This window comes from Anas acuta, chromosome 2 (assembly GCF_963932015.1).
Source record: "Anas acuta chromosome 2, bAnaAcu1.1, whole genome shotgun sequence".
NCBI lineage: Eukaryota > Metazoa > Chordata > Aves > Anseriformes > Anatidae > Anas > Anas acuta.
Window position 1 is genome coordinate 3,206,081 of NC_088980.1, and position 23,742 is coordinate 3,229,822.

Here is a 23,742-nt window from a genome sequence, read left to right on the forward strand (position 1 = left end):
GTCTGCAAGCTGACCTTCATTTTCCAAAATCATTAGTTTATCTGAAGGGTATTTACCAGTTCTTCTTGCCACTTATTTCTCTCTCTCTCTCTTCAGTGAGTATTTGGAGGGAGGTGTCAACCAGCATTCAGTTCATTCCCTAAGTCCTGAATCTCCAGAGACAGGAGGGTAGCTTGTGGGTATGCTGGCTCTTACAGGGAAGTAGATAGGTGTCCCAAATATTTTTTGGCAGTGTGTGAAGTTCATTTCCATTCTAGGAAGCAAAAACATCTGTGAAAGAACATCTACACACTCACACACGAAACGTTTCAGGGGCAGTCAAGTGTTCAACAAAATCGAAGCACATTACTTTGATTTTAGCTTCCTAAGCTGTTTGCATTGAAGTAAAATAAAAATAAAATAAAATAAAAATAAATTAAAAATAAATAAAAATAAAAGAAAAAACAAACACCTGTAAGAAAAAGCAAAAATGTTTCCTTCTAAAAATATAATTTCCTTCCTTTTGTGGGGCAACGGATATAATATGCAGGCTGGAGAATTCCTTTGGATGGCAAATCTGATCTGAGCAAGGGTCCTAAGCAGAGCAGTAGCAGCAGGTGCAGTGTAGTTGATAACAGACCTGAAATGAAATTTTGATGAAACTGCCTGATTTTATTAGGCAGGTGTTTGTATCTTGGCACTGTGTCTCCCAGACGTGTGGGTTTTGCCTCCACTGCTGTTCTAGTCTGCATGTAAACACCAAGTCTACTCACCACTCAGGGAAAATAATACTTCTTTTCTCCCACCAGTACCTCCAAATTGCAATTACTGAGTAGTAAAAAGAAATCTTTAAATAACAGTTTAAAATTGTTGTATTATCTAAAGTGCTTGGGGCATTCTGATACTATTAAGCTACACATTTTAATGAGAAAAGAAGCATAAGCATCTTAGCATTGCGGCATTTTCTAAGGTATTTGGGAAGTTGTAACCAAGTTGTAACCAATCCAACCAAGCGTGGATGCGGATGACAATATTCAGCATGATTTCTGACTCTGCTGTTTAAATTATGAAGCAAGAGCTGATTCATGGAACATAAAAAGTGAAGAAGTTGTCTTCCTGCAAGCAGGTATCTCTGAACAAAATATTACATTTCAGTTTCTGATGGTAAGGTCAGGAGATCCGATTCCAGCGTCTAGTTTTCAGCTTAATGCTATGTTAGCAGGACCTTTGGCATCTAGCTCTGACCAGCAGCAACTGACAGGCTGGTAACAGTGCACCCCAAAACACTTATGTGTCTATTTATGTAATGAAGAAAAAGTATATCACATTGAGATTTCCTATTTTTACACTTTGTGCCTGTTTGATAAGCTACTGTGTGCTATGTCCACATCTTTTTCAATTAGCTGGATGAGATTGTTGTTGTGGATGAGATTGTTGTTAGCCATTTAATGCCATTCACCAGACAAGAAATGTGCATATATTAGTTGCTTAGGATCGTGTGTTATTACTCTGCCTGTTTTACAGATGGGTAAACTGAGGCAGAGAGCAGCTCAGATCTCCCAAACTTCAGTTTGCAGTCTAGGCTCATCACACAAGCTCCCTCTTTAGTCTTGAATACTTGAGAATCTGCAATGTGCAACTCATTGCCCATGCCTCACACACCTTTAAGCTGGGATGTGTTGCTCCTGAGTGTGCTGTTCTCTGTAGGATTGCAGCTGGAGTCTGGATGGCTGACTTAAACCAGACAGCTAACTTTCAAATAGCCAGAATTAAACAAAATGAGTCATTTACTGGGTCAGTAATCTGTAACTAGAGCACATTACATAATTCCTAGCCTCTTGTCCATGTCAGTGGAAGCACATAGAGAAGGATTTTAGCCTTCTCTACAAGAGCAGTAAGAGGGTGAACGTAAATCTTTGCTATGCAATTACCTGCAGGAATAAATCTGTCATATGTGACCTCAGGTACCACAAAATAGCCACATCTCCTTGGCTGTAGGGTCCCCCAGTGGGACATGCCTTTTGCATCATTTCCTCTCAAAGTTAATTCCCCGACCCCAAAAGCTGGCTCTGCACAGATTACTAAAGCACACCTTTCCTGGCAGAGGTCCCTGCTGACGGCTATCACTCTTGGGAGGGAAAATTTACAGAAGGCTGTCTGTGTGGCATGAAATTCAGAGGCAGAACAGATTCCCAGATAAAAGTGGCTGCAGAGATCAGCCAAGCCTGCGTAGCCCACAACTGAGACCTCCGTGAGACAGTGTGATTCCAAAACCCTTGCGCTCTTTATTCATGTGTATCTTTTATCTCTGAAACATCCCAGTCATTTAGCTGGTCTCTGTTTAAGCCTGTTAGAACCTAGTTCTGGTTTGGTTGAAGTTCTGACAGCAGATGAATCCCAGTAGGCTGGCAGTATTATTGCAGGTCAATGCCCTGTTCAATGAATGACATGTAGTAGGCAGGTGGATGAAGGGTAAAATCACATTGATGTCCCTTTTTTTTTTGGTTGGATTCACACTAGGGAAGCAGAAGAGGAGTTCGGTGCATACAATTTTGGACAATTTCTGATGGTGATTTTATCCCTCTTCTGAGTGAAAATAACATACTGAGCCTTAGTCTGCTTTATCCAGGAGCTGTATAGGAGGTGGCATGGGTCTGTATCTAGCACTGAAGGCTTAAGCCTGTGAGTTGTTCATAGTAAACTCTGTGTAATGCAACCTAAAAGGATCTTCCATCCATTCTCTTGTTTTTCCACATCACACTAAGGTTTTACAGGTGTTTATTAACCTGGGGTAGCCTTTAGACCAGTGGAAGCTCTAGTTTTCCTTAGTGAGACACAGTGGCTTTTTCACTCCAACATTTGGAGTACCCATTCTTGGAGGTTTTGGAGTCCAGATCCCTGGAAGTATTTCAGAGATGTGTAGACGTGGCAGTAGGGGGCATGGTTGTGTCGGGACTCAGTAGGTCAGTTTGATGGCTGAGCTTGATGATCATGAAGGTCTTTTGCAACCTAAATGGCTATATGATGAACTTCTTGATCTGTCTTTCTTTCTGTGCAGCTCCCAAGAAACCTCCCACACAGCCCCCAGTTGACCCCGTGGTGAAAAATAAAACAGAAACCTCAGTGACGCTAGGATGGTCCCCTCCGAAGCTGGACCGCCCCATTCCAATTGACGGCTACGTAGTGGAACGCAAGAAACTAACTGGCTTTACCTGGATGAGGTGCCACGAGTCTCATGTCCCTGTCCCCGAGTTCACGGTGAGCAATCTGGCAGAAGAGGCTGATTACCAGTTCCGAGTGTCTGCTGTCAACGCGCATGGACAGAGCCCGTATCTGGAATTCCCAGGGAGCATGCACCTCGGTGAGCACAAAACCCCCAGAGAAATGGGTCAGCCTGTGCTGACCTGCCACGTTGGTGCTCTAAAGACATTTCCTGTGTCTTTGAGGAGTACAGAGCAACATTCCAAAGCCTTTTTCCTTTGCTTCTAGCTCTTCTACCTCATTTCAGTGTCTGCCCATCACTAAAGTGGTGTGAGTTGGGTTTCTGTGATAGAGCTGTGAATATGGCTATATTCCAATGTCTCACACCAGGCTGTGTGAGAGGCAGAGCTCTCTGTAATGGATCTTCAGCCTGGAAGTGCTTCTTCCAGAGCTTGTGTAAAAGGAAAAATAAAAGTGTGCTTATGATTTAATCTTCAGTATATGAATTAGGTACTGAACTTGCACCTAAAGAATGTTTCTGTGATGATCATATGGTCCTAAAAAACAGGTTTCTATTGGTCTCTCTATAGTCTCAGAGTTACTATGAGAAATATGGGTATTTTACTTTATTTCTAGGGTACCAGTGTGCCACAGAATTATGTATAGTGGGATTGTCTCCTCCTTTGATTCGTTCTACTGAGCAATATCTACTTAGACCCAGATCACACTCTGTCTTGTTATTGTGTCATTCTTTTCCCTAGCTGACCACCTATGCCTGTGCTTCCCTAGAATATCTAAAAGTAATTGGTGGTCTGCTGAAGATCCTTTTAAAAACTAAGAATAATATTTCTTATTAAAGAAATAGGACGCTTGCTAGGGATCCTGAGTGGTTCAGGATGCCTAGCAAATGTTAAGTCTGTCATGCCTTTAAAGATAGTAGGGGAAAAAAAAGTAAAATATATTTGTTGTTCTATCTGTGCAGGAAACAGGACTTAATCTAGTACCACAGGTCAGTTAATGGCAGACATAGAAATTAAATCCCATTCACCAACTGTGCATTGCTTTCAGTATATGCAAGATTTTATCCTCACGTCTTGCTTACCTTGAGAACTTTGTTCTTAGGAAGGACTGTTCTCCAGCATGGCAGTCTTGTGTCTTTCGGTCTCAGACATACAAGTTCTTCTTCTTTCCTAGAACCGGTCCTGGCTGTGAAAACCCCCTTGACAACTGTTGAAGCTGTACCTGGAGGGGACGCCATGTTCACTATTGACCTTACAAAAACATGTTCTGGAACTTGGTACCTTAATGGTAAAGTCTTGCAGGAAAGTGAGACCTATATCATTAAGAGAACCCAAACTACTCACAACCTAATCATAAAGAATGTCACCAAGAACGATGATGGAGCAGAAGTGAAATTTGTTGCCAACAATGTTGATGTGAGCACCAAGATGAGAGTGAGAGGTATTTACTTTGATCATTGTCCTTTCTTCTTCCAGTCAAGGGGCAGTTGCTATGACCTGATGGTTAGAACAGGGGCTGGAGGCCTGCACTATGGCCTGGACTGTACAAAACACCTCAAATCGCAGCATATGGACTAATGTGGGTCCTGGTAATGACCTAACCGTGGTAGCACAGAGTTTAGAGCGAGTCAGTCTACCTGGCTGCTTGGTATCTGAACTAGACTGCTTAATGTCAGCTCGGGAATTTCTGCAGCTCCCAATCAGTCCCATCAGTCAGTAGATTCAGTTACCAGATAAACTGGTGAATCCCTTTAAACTGGTAATTTCAGCTCCAGGTTTGGCTAGATTTTCTGGCTGTAGTGGAATCATTCAAAAGTAAAGGAGCATTACTATCTGTATCTACTAGTATTGCATGGCAAAAGGTAATGAATAAAATGTTTCTTATGTAAGGAAGTGCTTGGCTTTGGGTGAAAATCTCTGCAGAAGCACATTTAGACTACTGTTAATCAGTAGAAAGATGTGCATTTTTTTCTCAGTGAATCTTTAAAAAAGAAAAAAAAAGATTAAATCTCCTGAAATGGGAAAAAAATTGTGAGGGCAGGAACAGGAACTAACACTTTTTCAAAGGTCTTGCAGCAAACACATATCAGGGACGTGTTAGCCTGATATAACTTGAAATAATGAGGCCTTTGTTCCTGACAGGTGCTGCAGTGAGATTTACCAACAAGAGCAGAGATATAGAAAAGGTCTCTGCTCGGCTGCGTGAGGAAGCCAAGCTTCAGGCTGAGCTTTCAGACACAGACGCTACTGTGAAGTGGATGAAGGATGGGAAAGAACTCAAGGCCAGTGAAAAATACGAACTTCAAGCTGTGGGGAAGAAGCACGTCCTGAAAATTCGCAACATTGCAACAGAGGATGCTGGAGTTTATCAGTGCATCTGCGAAGGGGATAAAATGGTCTTTCAGCTTTCAGTGAAAGGTATGTGACTGGGCTGCTTTGCATGAAAGGCCTGTTCCTGACCAACAGAGTCTTCAAGGGACAGAAAGGGAGTGCACCAGAGGTGGTGGCATGAGCTGCTGGAACTGGGCGTTGTCTTAACTTCCCATTTACATCCAGTGTTGACAGTGTCTAAGATTCCAGAGTAGGAGAATTTGGGAGTGAATATAGCATGTAACACCATCTCGGTGGTAAGAGCTATGTTTTCACTCAAACTGGCATCTTGAAATTCTGCAGGGTTTATTTCACGAGCTTAAATTGTAGGTAGTGAAAAGGTGAAGAAATTCAGCCATGGAGGCAGGTCATGGTGCCATCTCTGCCCTTTGCTTGCTATGTGATGTTGGGCAAGTCACTCAGGAGGTAGTTCAGCTCTGATTAAAGGTGAAGAGACCAAGGTAATCTTGGCACTGTTTTTTGGCAGTTTTTTGTTTTTTTCATCTATTTGTTTGTTTTCTGTCAGTACCCTGGCAAATAAGAACAGACATTTCCAGGGCATGGTTAGTGGCTTGACTCATTGCTGTTTGCAGGGTATTCAGATAGAGGGCTGTGTGGAACAAACAGCAAAATACAATTTCCTTTATATCATAAAATATCCTGAGTTGGAAGGGAACCATAAGGATCGTTGAGTCCATCTCTGGACTCCATGCAAGGCAACCTAGGTGTTAAATGAAATATCTAAGAGCACTGCCTGAATGCTTCTTGAACTCAGGCAGGCTTGGTGCTGTGACGAGGGCAGCTCTGGGTGCAGAACATTTCCCTAACATCCATCCTGACCCTCCCCTGTCCCAGCTCCATGCCGTTCCCTCGGGTCCTGTTGCTGTCCCCAGAGAGCAGAGCTCAGCACCTGCCCCTCTGCTCCCCTCATGAGGGAGCTGCAGGCTACCATGAGGCCTCCCCTCAGTCTCCTCTGCTCTGGGCTGAACAAACCACGTATTAATGCTTCCTGTTTGACAGATTTGAACCAGGACAATTTTACAGCTCCCTGTTGTTCAGCTGTTCCCACCTTCACGGCTGTACTTTCCTTACTGCATGCTGTCTCTGTAGCTGGCAGGCCCAGTGACTACACAACCACCCTCAGAGAAAGGTGTGGAGTCCTTAAACCTTTCTCTGAAACCAGTGGAATGAAACTTTTGTCTCGCAATCCTTCCAATCTGTGCAAGTTTTTATGAACTAGTTCAAAGGAGAGTTTTGTCTGCCTTGAATAGGACCAGAATTTGGCTGAAAAGCACCAGGTCCCTGGACCTGGTGTCTGCTGAAGTTGTCTGCTGAAGTTCAGAGTATAAAGCCTGACTCCAGGACAGTCTAGTCCATTATCAGACATCATTTGGGGTGTGTTCAGTAGCTATTTTGATTTAAACTGTCAAATTCATTTTGTAGAGACATTTGATTTCTTTGTTCAGTTCTGTAATCCATCCCTAAGATACAGGAGAAATCAAGGAAAAGACGGGAGAAAGAGCAACCTAACTTTTCTGCTGTTCTCTTAGGATAGCTACAAGAGGTGATGTAAACAGCTTTTTTTATTTTATTTATTTATTTTTTTTTATGGCAGTGATGCAAAATTTGAAAGAGGGTAAGACTTGTGAAGAGTTACAGGGGTTTTTACCTAGCTGTCATTCTGTCATTAAATGACAAAGTAGTAAAGAGAAGGTTAAATTTTCCACCCAGGTACCTGTTTTGCTGAAGGTTATAGGTCTGATCTCTGAGATCAGTGTGCTGGGCATTGGTTGCATTAAGTGAGAATCCTTTGTGTACTCCATAGAAGGATTTGCTGTTTTGTCCTAAATCTTCAGGACTGCTTGCAGATTACAGGAATGCAAAGGCACCTTCTTCCCAGCAATGACTGCACTGAGTACGTATGAGGCTCTTCTCCATCATACTCAGCTGGCTTGTCATACTCGTTCATCTCTAGAAACAACAAAACCCTGGAGTAAATTTTTTTTGGCATTGGAATTAATAATCGTTTTGGCATTGGAAAACTTACTTGCTTGGTTATTCTCAAAAGGCAAACTCAAAAGAGACTTGAAGACAGCTGAAAAAAAAAAAAAAGATTGAAAAATGGGACTAAATTTATGGAGTAGGAACTTTCTGTCTACGCTTGGCAGCTGTTCTTAATTTTGGTTTTCTTCTCTCTCTCTGCCTCTTTAGCGTAATTTTTCACACTGGCAGATCTACCCACGGATTTAATTGAATTAGTTGATGGACATGTCTATGTGCTTTTCACTGTAATGTGACCATCAAATGAGTAATGAATGCTATTATTTTAAAATCTGTGTTGGCAAGCTGTGACTTAAATGTCCGCTGTTTGTAGCTTGATTATGGAGAATCAGCTTTGATACATCTCATATTTGCAGCACAAGGCTCACAAAACTAGTTCCCATGTCATGCTGTCCCACTATTTCACTTTCCAGCATCGCCACCTTTGATCTGTTCTTCCTGTAAATCAGATGCAGCTAGCTGGTAAATCATTTGATTTGCAGGTCAGCTGGGTCTAGCACACGGGCATCACGCGGCTGCCGAGAGGCCTCTGTGTCAAGCTGCTGCCAGAGGTGTGCCACTTGCTGGGCCTGATGCCCAAAAAGCCCCGCTAGAAGGTGCACTTGCCATTTATCACTGCAGTCCCTACGCTGCTGTGACACTTCACGTGCCAGACGTCCTCTGACACATGACCTCATGTGTCAAAACAGGACATCTGAGAAGTTTCTTTCAGCCTGTCGTGGTGTAGTTTTTTATTCTAGTCTTCTAAGTAACAGAAAAGTGCATGAACAAACCAATTTTCCTGTTCTTCCTCCCAAACCTTTTAATCCATACAAGTTCGGGTAATGCTGATGGAGAGGTGGAGATCTCAGCAACATTCAGCCTCCACGGGCTTCATGGGCATAGGAGCTGGGTAGAAGAGAGACATTGCGTTGTTTTCCTGCTGAAGGGAAAGCATCATCATCCTGAGTCTCTAGAGAAACCACTGGAAGAAGAACCCCAGATAAACCAATAAGAAATGGGGCTTCATTGTTTAAATGTATCTGGTATGACTTCTTTACCCATAGAAAATGCTACACTAAACTTACTGAACCCCAAAAAACAGGGCTGGTAGCAACCCTGCTCCAGCCCTCTGGTCATCCACTTGGCCTCCTCTGGACTTGCTTGAGTGCAGGCTCCAGGTGGGGTCTCACAAGAGCAGAGGGGGACAATCCCCTCCCTGCCCTGCTGCCCACACTGCTGTTGGTGCAGCCCAGGACACGGTTGGCTTTCTGGGCTACAGGTGCACATTGCCAGCTCATGTTGAGCTTCTCATCCACCAGCACCCCCAGGTCTTTCTCCTCAGGGCTGCTCCCAATTCATTGCCTGCCTGTATTTGTGCTTGGGATTGCCCCGGCCCAGATGCGGGGCCTTGCATTTGGCCTTGTTGAACCTCAAGAGGTTTGCCCAGGCCCACCTCTCAAACCTGCCCAGGTCCCTCTGGGTGGCATCCCTTCCCTCCTGCATCACACAGATTGGTGTTGTTGGCAAACCTGCTGAGGCTGCACTCAATCCAACTGTCCATATCACCAACAAAGATGTTAAATAGAACTGGTCTCAGTACTGACCCCTGGAGAACACCACTCATTACTGATCTCCACCTGGACATTGAGCTGTTGACCACAACTCTTTGAGTGTGACCATCCTGCCAATTCCCTACCCACCGAGTAGTCCATCCCTCAAATCCACATCTCTCTAATTTAGAGACAAGGATATCATGGGGGACAGTGTCAAATGCCTTGCACCAGTCCAGGTAGATGATTACATAACTTAAAGGAAGGAAACTAAATGCAAAATCCACCCTTGTTGATAAGGTCTCCTGAGGGCTTTGAGATAAGGAAAGCCCTCATGAGTTGCACCAGGAGGTAGCACAGATAATAACACCTTTGGAGCAAATCCTGTGAGAGCTGTGCTTAGCTGGTCCTGTCCCATGGACTGTATCAGCAACAAAAACCAATAACTGCATTTGCATGGACTGAGCTTATATCCAGCAGTGGTAATGTGCAGTAAGAAGGAACAGCTTTGAAAAATGATTTTTTTAATCCGACATTATTATAGGATGGAGTTAAACATACTTACAGGATCTCAGAAACTTCAGTGTACATCAGCTAGCTCTTGAGCTCCTAAAACACAGCCATTTGGTACAAATTTGTTTAATTAGTATTATGTGTGCACATTTTTGAAATTACAGAAAAAAATGCATACATAATAAAGACTTTGATTTTAGTAGCTTTGGCAGCACAGTCCCAAAAATCTGACTTAATTATATGTGCTATTTTAAAATAATATGTTAACAGGAGGTTTGAAGATTAATTCCGTTATCTAGAGTAAAGTGGGACTGTGGCTTTAGGCTAACATTTTTGGCTAGGATACTGGTGATTTTGTTGAATCTTTGCAGTCAGTGACTTGATTATTCCACTATGTATTAATAGATGCCAGATTCATCGTCTGTCTTCTGTGCTTCACTTGATTTCCAGGAAGGTTTTGGTTTTTTTTCATTTCTGTCCTATGTGATATCTCCATAGATTTTTAATTTATTCTAACTTTATTTATATAGATTAAATTTTAACCTTTTTTGCTGTTGATTTCTCTGCCAGGAGGTTACAATGATTGGATATCCTTGATCGCTTTCCTTCCAGTTTGCTTGTTTCAATTCTTTCCTCGCTTTTCCTATTTCAGGTATTTTCTTAAAACCCAGTTGCCTAGGACTTCATCTCCCCTTGGCTTAGCCTCTACGTCCTCTGTTTTCTGGATGTATGATTATCTGGTATATGGTTTGTAAAGGCTGAAAATTTGGCTGCTTCTGAATTAGAATCTAGTGACTACATCCATAATTATACATGGATATTTGTTCTTATGATGAATTAATACCTTACATGCATGTTTTCTAATGTTTATGCGATTATTTACCAGCACTGTGTGTCCATATTTTTGTTTCAGCACTTGCAAACTTTGTAAACAAAGAGAAAACTGGAGGAGTTATCAGGGCCATTGCTGGAAAACAAGCTGAATTTGTTTCTGAGACCTCTGAAGCCAACATCATGGTTAAATGGTATAAAGATGGCAAAGAAATCACGGCCAGCAAGAAATTCACCATGGAAGATAAGGGGAAACTGCATAAGCTTGTGGCTTCAGCTGTGACAAAAGAAGATGAGGGAACATACACATGCAAAATTGGAGATGACACTCTTATTTTTGATTTAAAAGTCTCAGGTAATCTTGTGATGCAAGTATGGGATCAGAGTCTGTGTAAGGCACTCAGAACTTGATTCAAGTTACTTGTCTTGCCTTGTAGATTGCCAGGTCTTTGGACTAAGTTTTCACAGTACTATTTCAGAAACTCTGACCTTACTGCAGTGCCTTTGCAAATCCACAGTACAGGCAAATAATATAACTGTGCTGTTCTATGTTCAGGTCCACTCAAGGTTTTGCTAGGGTTGGAGTCCTGACTCGAACACTCCATGTAGTGAGCAGGCTGAGAGCTACATCTGGGCTTTATACTTTTAGTTTAAGGGATAGCCTCAGCATTTATATTATCCTTGAACATCCTGACTGAAGCAGTTGTAAAGTCTTGCCATGGAAGTCCTGTGTCCTCCTTTGACAAGTCGGAGCTTGGAGATTTGGAGAATTAAGCATCTCTTTGTGTTCCCAAAAGACGTTGTGATCTCTGAGATGTCTCCCCGAGGTGCTGTAAGCCCAGCCATTAGTTCATGGCATATACCCATCAGCATAAAGCACATGCTCAAGCACGCGCTTCTCAGATCAAGCCCAGAAGAATAATGCTTTTCACTGATGTGTTCCAGTTCAGGATGGAGCTGGAGTATAAAATAACACAAGAAATTATCTGTGAAATTCAATATCTGTGAAATTCTGCTGACTCAATTTGCATAGCCTGGTGGGAAGCTTTCTCTTAAAAGTGGTTTTCTGGCTTGTGTCTTGAGCCTAATTTTTCAACCCAGTCCTCAGTTATAAACTAAAACTCTAGTGAAAGCTTCTCATTTTGTATCCATGTGCTGCAGTGCAATGCAATTTAAGAGAAGTAACATCTCCCTGCTTGTGACCTGTAGCAGTACACCTGAGTTTCTGCGATGCTGTCCATCAGCTAACTTAAAAACTTGGCAGAGCTGATAGATCTAGCACAGCACTGGACTTGTGATTCCTAGAGGGTTTACTAAGCTAGAGGGATTGCTTCCAGTTTACAGGTGGTGTTTGCTCAAGTATTCACTCCACATCCTGCTCCCAGTTCTGTTTGCTGTTTTTTTCCAAAGCAGACAAACAAACAAAAAACCAAACCAGCAGCATCTGCAAAGTATCTGCATATCCCCACAAACTTTTTGATGAACAAGGAATGAGTTACAGCCTGTTAACAAAACCTTAGCTAGGGCAACTTCCAACTTGTTTCACATGTCACCACAAAATGTTTTCAGGTTGTTAATATTAAGTACCAAACAGTCATGATATGGTCTTTGGGCAGGAAAGCAATCTGCCTTTATGGTAATGAGTTACCCCGATAGTTTTGCATAGCAGGACTCAGGAGGGAGCATCCTTCCTTGCTCGTCTAGTTTTAAAAGAATAGATCACTCCTAATGATTACAGTTTTTAATGAAATATCTGTTTCCTGATGCCACAAACTTGCCTGGCATGGGTGTAGCATAGCAAGTGTCCTTGGTATATTCAGTGACTGAAAGCAACAGTTGCTGCTAGCAGAAATACAATACTGAGCCAAGATTGCTGGTAACTGACAGCCATCAGCTTGCTCCTCAGGCAGGGGCTGGCTTGGTGGAACGAAGGCTATGAAATACCTGACGTGCTCATCAAACACTGCTTGTTAGCTTAGGGACACGGCGTGTTGAGGAGGTTTGCTCACATTTTGCAAGCAAGGTGACTGTTTCCACTTAGTTACCTTCATTTTAACATTAGAAATACAGAGAAATAATACAGGAATACAGAAAACTGAATTGATTGAAAAGAAAAAATGGTTGGGAAAAAAAAAAAAGGCTGTGAGTAACTTGAGGGCATCTCAGCTTGATTTAAAAGATCAAAGATTGCAAAGATTTTCAAATTCCATGTATTTGACTAAAACACACTGAATATTATTTGTATACATTTATTAAAAAAATGTATACATTTATAAAATATTTATCAATACCCAGCTTCCAAACTGGTGACCATTGTGTACTAACTCTCTTAAAACTTGAGCAACGAGTTCCCCAGTACAGATAACTCTGCTGTATCTCTGTGGGAGGACTTTTCTGACTTGTAAGGGCACCTTATTGCTGTGTCTGCTAACACCCTGCCCTAGTTAAACTGCAGTATTACCATGCACACATCTGTACCTTTATACCTCCAGAGATGAAACTTCATCACCCAAGTGTGACTAGCAATAACAATCAGTTGTAACTACATCTTAACATTGTGCTGAATAAGCCTGAATAAAGGCGTAAACTGATTTCTCCTTTTCTTTTCAGATGAAGCTGTTAATTTTGTCAACAAGCCCAAAACAACTCCAGAAATATCAGTCAGTCCTTCTGAAAACCTTGAGCTTGTGTGTGAGGTGTCGGCTGCAAGTGGAACTGTTGTATGGAAGAAGGATCAAACTGAGGTGAAGCAGGACCAGAGGACAACAATCATCTCTCAGGGGACACACCGCAAGCTCATCGTCAAAAATGTGACACTGCAAGACCAAGGGAGCTATACCTGTGAAACAAAGAACGACAAAGCAACATTCCAAGTCAAAGTCAGAGGTGAGAAAATGCTCAAAATTCCAAAGATCAAGGAATACTCCACTTTGATTAATATCTGACATTTGTTGGATGATCTTACAACCTCTCTTGGATGCAATATTTCAGCTGTAGCACTTGATTTGCAGTCAAGTATCACATCAGCTTTCATAAGCACACTTTTAGAAGTAACTGCAAGAAATGATGGGCAAGGAGGGTAACTTCTGCACCTCTCGCACTCAGCTGGAGTGTCTGCAGAAACACTCCTGCAGAATTACAGTGCAAGGCCATAGCAGAGGTGCAGGGGTAAATAAAAGGGAAGGGGGTGGGGTTTGAAGAGCTCTGATTAGATGGAGAACTGCAAAATTTAAAATACCCAAATAGGTGAAAAAAAAAAAGGGTAATTCCTAGATATGAGGGCTGTTCAGTTCTTATTCACTGGAAGCTGATAGAGATAACTGAAGAGAAAAAGATATGAGAGAGGGGGGTTCAGGCACTACATACTGGTGCCTCAGGTCCAAATCTATGCTCGAATTTTTTAACATTGCCCCACAGTTCCCACACACCTATCATTAACCAGTAGAAAAGCAGAGAAGGTGCTTTCTTGTCCTAATGGGCCAGCACTTGCTCTGTTAGGGGCAAGTAACAGAGAAATAGATGGAACTTGAATAAGCACTTGAGAGGACTACTGCAAAAAACTGTGTGACTATTGTGGTATTCTTGCAGAGAAAGATGTGTTTACAAACAAGGACAAGGTACAAAAGGAGGTGAAGGCTGTACTGACACAAAATGCCACGCTGAGCTGCGAGGTGGCCCAGGAGAAGACCGACGTGAAATGGTACAAGGAGGGGAAGCTGATCACCTCGAGCAAGAAGTTCAAGGTGGAGTCAGAGGGCAAATCTCATCGGCTGGTGGTGAGTGAGGTGGAGAAGAAAGATGCTGGGGAGTATACCTGCGAGGCTGCTGGCCAGAAACTGACCTTCAAGATTGTTGTCACAGGTAAGAGAAGATGTTGTTTCTCATCACAGAATGGTCCATGAGTCCCCTTTGGTACAGACCAGAATAAATCACTTTCTAGGCTCCGGTGGCTGGGTAGCATAGATCTTCATTAAGGTAGTGAGAGATCAGGCAATCACCTGGTGTGCATTCACTGTCACACAGACTCTTATAGCTTGGTGTCTTCATCTGTGACCTGAATCTCACTTAACCAACCTTGCTGTTTTCTGACTACCTGGTAAAGGAAAAACAAACAATGATATGTGCTGTTGTGATTTGGGGGGATAAAGGTAGGGCCAGCTCCCAGTTCTATTGGAAAATAGGTCTGGAAGCAGGTTCAAGAAGACACCTAGAGTGGACAAGGCTTATATATGAGTACCAGTGGCAGATAAGATCAGATACCTACGTGTGCATTACATTATGGAGCAACACGACAGATATCCTGTGCATCCACTGAGATGGGAAGAACCTGAACTCTTAAGGCATTGCAACATTTTGCTCAGAAACAGTGTTGTGTTGCCCTCAGACTGTACACAGGGTCTGAGGTGTATCTCAACTGAGTGTGAGGACCATTCTGAAATGACAGAGCTGTGTGAAACTTTCCGAAGCAGGATTTTGTATTAAGTTGTGAAAACTATGGACAGCACAAACATACCTGTGCATTTTAATTTGCTTCTCCCACTCTACAGAAGTAGAAGATGGTTTTATCAACAAGGACAAAGTGCAGAAGGAGGTGAAAGCTGCACTGACACAAAATGCCACACTGAGCTGCGAGGTGGCCCAGGAGAAGACAGACGTGAAATGGTACAAGGAGGGGAAGCTGATTACCTCGAGCAAGAAGTTCAAGGTGGAGTCAGAGGGCAAATCTCGTCGGCTGGTGGTGAGTGAGGTGGAGAAGAAAGATGCTGGGGAGTACACCTGTGAGGCTGCTGGCCAGAAACTGACCTTCAAAATTGTTGTCACAGGTAAGGGAAGATACTTTGGCCCATCCTTCCTATTTCTAGAACAATTACAAAAATTATTATTATTCTGTAAGTGTTTTTCCAGTGACACTTCAGATATTTGGAGAATGTCATGGGGATGACTTAGCTCTGATGGGGAAAAGGAAGAAATTGTTCCAAGTACAGTTCTGAGGCAGCTCCATCCTTTAAAAAGTTTAGGAGTTTGCCTTCACTGTGGGAATGGGGCCATAAAAAGGAAGGTTCTGATTGCACCTCTCCATCGCCGTGTGTTGGTGCATGCGGAACAACCCAGGACATTTCAGAGCAGGGGCACAGTGGTGAGCAGTAGGGTGCTTGCCCCATGTCTGCACACTTTTTGTTTGTCTTGGAAGGTCTTGTTTCAGCCTGTGGGGAGAACAGGACAGGAAGGCTTTGTGCAAGTTCATGTCTCTAAGGCATTGGGTAAATGGAACTGAGGGAAGAAAGTGGCATGGAGAGTCATTCAAGGTGCATTATGTACTGGGGCTCCATAGTGGGGGAATGGATTCTATTTTCCAGTTGTCTCTCTGCCTTCTGCTCCTCTTTCAAGGGGGCTGACTAATCTCTCTCTCTCCCCATCTCCTCCCAGAGCCAGAAGTTGTATTTACAAACAAGGACAAAGTGCAGAAGGAGGTGAAAGCTGCACTGACACAAAATGCCATGCTGAGCTGCGAAGTGGCCCAGGAGAAGACCGACGTGAAATGGTACAAGGAAGGGAAGCTGATCACCTCGAGCAAGAAGTTCAAGGTGGAGTCAGAGGGCAAATCTCATCGGCTGGTGGTGAGTGAGGTGGAGAAGAAAGATGCTGGGGAGTATACCTGTGAGGCTGCTGGCCAGAAAATGACCTTCAAGATTGTTGTTACAGGTATGAGAAACCCACCATTTTGGGTCATATTTTATTGCCTTTTCTTTGTGTCCAGGTGTTCTCTCCTGTTCTCTCAGTCCAAAAATACTGCTAAGCTGCCTTTCGGTGTTGGCCTAAGCTACCATTTCAGTGAGGTTGTGTCAAACTTGGCAGGTCTACTGATTACATGCAGGTATCTTGTTAGCAGCCACTCAACTTTCTCCACCTCCTTAGGGTCAGATATTGAATCTAGAGTTTTTTGCTAGGGGGCACTGACCTAAAGAACCTCTTCCAGTTTGGTATTCCTTCCCTTATTTTTGCCATTCATCCATGAAAGTAACTGTTTTTTCTCCTCTTCATTTCATGTTTTCTCTGCACGATGTCCTGTGTACCAAAACAGAGAATTTCTTTGATTATTCCACTGTCTGGCTGTGCAAACACATACTTGTACACTTCCTCATGACTCTGCCATGAAACAGTTTTGTGGATGCTGAACAGAAGTGGGTACAGATACGTGCAACTTGATTTATGAGTTGTTTTTAACAACCTTTCATCCAGTTCTTCCCTTACCAATTTCTTCAACATCAGCCGCTTTTGGGTACCTGAATGTGATTTATGCAGTTACAGGAACTGTGCAACACTGGTCTACCAATCAATATTGCAACAGTAGCATTTACAACACCCTACTTTGTTGTGGCTGCATCAAGGTTTGGAAGTTGATAGTAGCATACTGCCCTAAAAATTTTCAATCTGATGCATTGCATTTGTCTGTGGTCTGTTGAATCCAAAGGAGATGACTGTTCTTTCCAAGTTCTACATCTGTAATGACCAGTCGTGAGTCCAGTAATGTGTATTTCTATTTGCTTTTTTTTTATTATTTTTTTTTTTCTGTAGCAATGATGTGATTTGGAGTCTGAGGATTTAGCACTGAAGCAGTTCTCTTGTTCTAACTGCAGTATGGATTTCTTTGGTATCAGTAAATTTTGTGAGAGGTCTGACTGTTTCTGAATCAGCTGATAAGAAGGGCTTTTGTTTTGTTTTATTGGTTGTAGTTACACTCTGCTGTCTCTGCTCATAAGTCAGGTGGCTCTCTGTTAACTTTATGGGTTTTGTTTCATATTCCGAGCTGATCAGAACAAGGAATCCATTCTCTCTCTCTCTTTCTCTCTCTTTCTCTCTCTCTTTCTCTCTCTTTCTCTCTTTCTTTTTCTCTCTCTTTGTTTCTCTCTTTCTCTCTTTCTTTCTTTCCGAATTTCTTTCCATATTTATTTCTTTCCGAATTTCTTTCTTTCTGAATTTCTTTCGGCATTGAACTCACTGGACCTTAATCCTGGCTGAGGTCTGGCACTTTATCAGCTATGTAGAGGAGCAACTGCACTCTGAGTCTACTGACTTTCCTGCTCGCACATATGCTGGAGACCTGAAGTCCTTGCAGGGCATAGCTTGCGTTCTGTTCCCTTGTAAAGGTTGCAGTCTTTCTGCTCTCCCTGTCCTGGGGCATCCCACTCCCTGAGTCTTCAGCATGCAATGTACAACTGCTCCTATAGTGCAAAGCTTTGCTGCTGCCCTGACTGTCAGCCATCAGCTGTTACTGTCCCCACACCTCGTGGTGTACATGGGGTGTGATTTGAGGGCCTTGGGATCTTTATCACGAGCTGTATAGCTCATGCTTTTGGCTCAGGAAATTGCCAGTTTCAGTGGAGGATGGATTACAGTAAGGCTAGGTTTGAGAGGCATCTGTCACACAACATGGACATTGATGGAAAGACCGTGGCATGGATTGGAATAAACCAAGTTCATCCTCAGCTGCTGAAGCCAGCTCATACATTACTGCATGGGTGAAGATAGGAAACACAGAAATGTAAGGCTTTTACACTTGAAATTCACTAGCTGAGGGCTATTCTTAGCTGTTTGCCTCAGAAACCAAGGGATTTCAGTTCTCTTTCAAACTGGGTGACTTCATGGCTGCACAAGGTAATTTAACACCTTTCCCTCTCTGTCGTAAGTGGAGAGCGCTTGCCTAGCTACTGTTGCTGTATTTCTCATGTGTACCACTGTAACGTGACGTGCAAGCCCAGCACTCACTGGAAAATGATCTAGTGTGAAAGTCAGGAGGGGATTATGAGTACTCTTTGAGTGGTTGGCTCTTTCGCTGCAGAAGTCCTCGTCTTACTAGATTATCCCAAAGTGCAATGGCTTTCTGAATCTTAATTTATCCTCTTACCACTGCATTCAGAAAGCTTTTCAGGGTTCCTATATTCCAGGGTTCCACTGGTAGCACAAACCCATCCGTTTTAAGGACAGTCTGAAGTTTAGATTCTTAGTGTTGAATGTTGGAATACAGCTATGGCCCTTTAGCTTATCATAAAAAAACACACAAAGTGCTGCACACGTTAGAGACTGAGATAAAAGTATAGTAAAAAGAGTTGGTTCTGCAATCTCATTATCTCAAGATTCACGATATACAGTGAAATCTTTATCAAAAGGATATACGATACCCTTTTGATGCCCACTCCATTTGTTGAGACAGAAGTTCCAAAGGGAACTGTGGAATAAAGTGTCTTTAAACAATTCATTTTGCCTGTGTTAATTATTGAGAGAAGATTCCCTCAGTCAGTTTTCAGAAAAGTCAGAGGTTTCCAAGTACAGAAAAATGTATTTTATGCATAAAACTGAGCTATGAAAATTAACTTAACCCAAGTACTTTTCCATATTAAGAACTGTATCTTTATAATTTCCTTCCTTGGAATTAAGTTAAAAAATATTTTCTGAAAAATACCCAGTCTTAACCTGACATACTCAGATGCTGGTAAATTCCTCTAAATAATGTGATAGTGAAGTCTGCGATTCGTATTTGGGTTGTATTTGGCTAAACTCAAATGTAGAGTGTAGCAATATGAAAAAAACACAAAGGTGAAGATTTACTTTTGTCTTCATTAGAAGAAATTTGAAAACGAGGAGTTCCAGCTGTTTGAAAAGAATAGTTAGAGAGACAGAATGATTATGAGAACTATCTGTAGAGAGTGTATTATAACATATGATAAACACAACTGTAAAGCAATATTCCTTACAAGAAATTGTCCTTCACAATGTGTATACAAAATATGTGTAATATCTTCCAGTCACAAGCTATCTGTACCTTACATATATTTTCCCTAACATTTCCAAATATCAGAGCCAGAAGCTATATTCACAAACAAGGAGAAGGTGCAGAAGGAGGTAAAAGCTGCACTGACACAAAATGCCACACTGAGCTGCGAGGTGGCCCAGGAGAAGACCGACGTGAAATGGTACAAGGAGGGGAAGCTGATTACCTCGAGCAAGAAGTTCAAGGTGGAGTCGGAAGGCAAATCTCGTCGGCTGGTGGTGAGTGAGGTGGAGAAGAAAGATGCTGGGGAGTACACCTGTGAGGCTGCTGGCCAGAAAATGACCTTCAAGATTGTTGTCACAGGTAGGAGAGAGATTCTCTCAGTACTGTTTCCTATCATGATTAATTGCTGCCTTCAACATATTCTGAGTTTATATGCACGCTGCAGCTTTATTTTATTTGTCATTCTACAAAACTGAGTTTGATTCACAGTGTGGTAGATGCATCTTACCTCTTTCTATCTGTTCCCAAGATGGACGTAAGATTTGGTTCAAATGCCTGCATGTAGGCTTCCAGTTATTCCTGAAACGTTCTGGAGATCCCTGGCTGACATCCAGCTGCCCTACTAGAAATGGGCAGCTTTCCCAAGAGTCTCTGGTGTATCTCCCAGCCTCATGAAGACATCTGGGGTGAACAGGGTGTGTCAAATTGCCCAAGACACTTGTATGTGGGCAACTGGAATGCGGTCCTCATCAGTGCAGTCTGTGAAGTGACCATTGACAGGGTCACCCCTGACTACAGCAGGGTTTCCAGTAGCACAGTCTCACTGGGAAATCTAAGTTTAGGTGTCTTAATCTGGGAGCTGAGACCAGCTCTACCTCCTGGGTAGCTAAAGTTAAGTGAATCTCTATCATGATGTCAGATTCCTAACTGCTGAGAATCATCAGTGGCTTCTGGGGCTCGGTAACATAAACCTTTTTTCACTCTTGAAGATTCACTCCACAGCTGAGATTGGTTTGCAGGTATGCACTAAAAGATGCAGTATTCCTGCTGACAAGGGCTGAAACAAGCATGTAATTAGAGGTCAAATAAATACTGGTTGTGCATATTATTCTAATATGAGTATATTGTTTTGTGTACAAAATATTTAAATTACCACGGATTTTCTGAGGAATTATTCCTGATACCTAGATATCACAGAGCACATCTTGTTCATATATGCTGTTTGCTGTTGGCTTCCAGTTTCTAATTAATGTAACCATGCAAATACTATACTCATTTAAAAACAGATTTTGCAGAAACAAATTTATGCACAGCTCCATGAACCACATCGAAATGGAGTTAAGAAGGATTTCAGGAGGTCAACCTAATGCATCCCTCTCTGCTGCATGACAGTAGCTAGATTTCCATCCAGATACCTGAGGGGGTCGCAAGTGGCTCATTTAGGGACAGCTCTGTGCTTAAGTTAGGAAAATATTTGATTAAAAACCTTACTTGTTTTAAAACTTTATAAACTATATAAGGTATGAAGAATATATGGTTATAGTAGTCCACTAGTTGTCCGGAGAAGAAAGTGTTAGGTTGTTAATTTATATAAAGAACATTTTTAAACTGGATCATGTTCATTCACATGTATGGAATTATTCTAAAATGACAAAGATGCATTAAGTTGTTGTAAGCTGAATTTTGCATTTTGTTATGAACATTTCAGACAGCGTGACTGTATCTTTGCGTTTTAAATTGTCTCCCTCTACAGAAGCAGAGGATGCTTTTGTGAACAAAGAGAAGGTACAGAAGGAGGTGAAGGCAGTCATGAAGGAGAATGCCACACTGAGCTGCGAGGTGGCCCAGGAGAAGACCGACGTGAAATGGTATAAGGAGGGGAAGCTGATCACCTCGAGCAAGAAGTTCAAGGTGGAGTCAGAGGGCAAATCTCGTCGGCTGGTGGTGAGTGAGGTGGAGAAGAAAGATGCTGGGGAATACACCTGTGAGGCTGCTGGCCAGAAACTGACCTTCAAGATTGATGTCACAGGTGAGAGATTACCTATTTACATTTATTTATTTTTTTTTGGTCATAACTTTTAAGACAGTTCCCTAGTGTTTTAATTCAAGAATTCCAGCAATTTATTTCCAGCATTGACCTATGTGGTTCTGCAACAGAACGCATATCGTTATTCTTAAAAATCGACGTGCATGTGCCTGGACACTTTAGGAAAGAGAGAAATCCATGCATGTCATTATTCTTTCTCAGAGACTGACCAAGAATGGTTATTAATAAATAGGATTTAAGAACAAGACGAACATACAACAGTCCTTCCACTCTTTAGCAATCTCTAATTCCAATCTAAGAATCTGCAGGTTCTGTCTCTACTGGGACAGAGCTTGCTTCTACCATATCTATACAAGACATGGCTTTGCTGAAAGATTTTACCAATATGTCCTTGTGAGGAATTGAAGAACACACTTTGAATGTAAGTTCAGAACAATATCCAGCAGTTTGTGTAAGCAACTCTATCATCAATACATACCCTTCTATTCTTGCAGCTAGTTATTTTTGTTGAAAACAGTACCCCATACTTCGTTTGTCATGATATATAATTCTTCCTTCTGTCTTGCTTGAAAGAGTTGAGGGAGGGCTACCTAGTTTTGATGTAGTCATTTCTTAACTGTGCACAGAAAGAAAACTCTAAAGATGCATACAGTGAAAACTAAAACAGACAAAACTACCAAAAGTTTACGTGAAATCATAGAATCGTATTTGGTGCAAAGTCCTGCTGTTTTTTCTTTCAGTGGATTCACACTAGAATCTAACAGTGTCATTTTTGAAGTGTGTGCATCTACACAGCCCAATGCACCACTCACACCTCAAAGCTTTTTATTTTGGACTCAGCTGAGAATGTGGTTATTTATCTTCTGCACTGGAGGTGGTTTGTGGCTGGCCTCCTCCCAGTGTGGTCTGAGCAAAAGCATGACATTACAGCGTTGAGATTCATGTGACCGCCAGTTGTGGGTCTCACTGAGATACAAGCTGATTGGATTTCACTCTGCTTGCTCTGCTGTGTGTGTGTTCTGTGGTGTATATTGCTGGGGAGTGACCCTACAAGGAAATTAGAGACAAATGTGCCTCGTTCTGGTTTGAGAGATGGCAACTCTCCTTTGTGCTATAAAAAATACAGTAATACTTATTTCATGATTCAGTTATATGACTTTTTACTATAGCTCTATGCCATTTGTAGGAATGGTACAGGGTAAAACCGAACCATTATTTTACTTCAAACAATGAATGTCATTGATAGCAGAAGCTGTTCGGGGAAAAAATGTAGTAGATTATTAGTTTCTGCCTTTCAGTTTCATTTACAAAGGGTCTTATTACACTGTTTGAAAGAAGAACTCTTCTTAGCTCCCTGTGGAAAGATTTTATAATCTGGACTGGGAGAACTTTATCCTCTATTGGATGCAACAAGGCACTGAAGGGTTTTCAGAAGCTGTTTGTGCTTATGACTTAGCCAAAAGGTCTATCTCTGAGGAAAGCTGTTGACAGCAATAATGAAGGGTTGCATGACAAGCTATTTGTATCTTATATATTTTCCTTAACATTTCCCAATTCCAGAGCCAGAAGTTGTATTCACAAACAAGGAGAAGGTGCAGAAAGAGGTGAAAGCTGCACTAACACAAAATGCCACGCTGAGCTGCGAGGTGGCCCAGGAGAAGACCGATGTGAAATGGTACAAAGAGGGGAAGCTGATCACCTCAAGCAAGAAGTTCAAGGTGGAGTCGGAGGGCAAATCTCGTCGGCTGGTGGTGAGTGAGGTGGAGAAGAAAGATGCTGGGGAGTACACCTGTGAGGCTGCTGGCCAGAAACTGAACTTCAAAATTGTGGTCACAGGTGAGAGAAGACACTTTGTCCCATCCTTCCTATTTCTAGAACATTTAGAAAAATGATTATTATTCTGTAAGTGTTTTTCCAGTGACACTTCAGATTTTTGGAGAATGTCATGGGGATGACTTAGCTTTGATGGGGAAAAGGAAGAAAGTGTTCCAGGTATAGTTCTGAGGCAGCTCCATCCTTCAAAAAGTTCAGGAGTTTCTCTTCACTGTGGGAATGGAGCCATAAAAAGGAAGGTTCTGATTGCACTTCTCCATCGCCGTGTGTTGGTGCATGCAGAACAACTCTGCGGTGCAGCTGATTCCCAGAATGTTTCAGAGCAGGGGCACAGTGGTAGCAATAGGGTGTCTGGCCCACATCTGCACACTTTTTTTTTTGTCTTGGAAGGGCTTGTTTCAGCCTGTGGGGAGAACATTACATGAAAGCTTTGTGGAAGTTCAGGTCTCTAAGGCATCAAGTAAATGGCAACTGAAGGAAGAAAGTTGCACAGGGTGTTATTCAAGATGCATTGCTGTGATGGGCCTCCAGACTGGGGAAATTGATTCAGTTTTCCAGCTCCCTCTCTGCCTCCAGCTTTTC

The 23,742-nt window shown here is 42.3% G+C and overlaps 1 protein-coding gene across 27 annotated transcripts in view; it reads left to right on the forward strand.

The window, feature by feature from the left end:
* OBSCN (obscurin, cytoskeletal calmodulin and titin-interacting RhoGEF) overlaps positions 1–23,742 on the forward strand; it is a 188,970-nt gene that overhangs the window by 19,298 nt on the left and 145,930 nt on the right. For 21 of the 27 annotated variants that reach the window (XM_068673234.1, XM_068673235.1, XM_068673243.1 and 18 more), the window contains exons 5-15: positions 3,038–3,340; positions 4,375–4,641; positions 5,343–5,618; positions 10,590–10,862; positions 13,118–13,393; positions 14,096–14,368; positions 15,055–15,330; positions 15,935–16,210; positions 19,365–19,640; positions 21,034–21,309; positions 22,888–23,163. In XM_068673234.1, coding sequence (XP_068529335.1) covers positions 3,038–3,340; positions 4,375–4,641; positions 5,343–5,618; positions 10,590–10,862; positions 13,118–13,393; positions 14,096–14,368; positions 15,055–15,330; positions 15,935–16,210; positions 19,365–19,640; positions 21,034–21,309; positions 22,888–23,163 — 3,048 coding nt within the window. The remainder of the gene's footprint in view (positions 1–3,037; positions 3,341–4,374; positions 4,642–5,342; positions 5,619–10,589; positions 10,863–13,117; positions 13,394–14,095; positions 14,369–15,054; positions 15,331–15,934; positions 16,211–19,364; positions 19,641–21,033; positions 21,310–22,887; positions 23,164–23,742) is intronic. The other 6 variants (XM_068673255.1, XM_068673242.1, XM_068673249.1 and 3 more) reach the window with 4 other exon arrangements.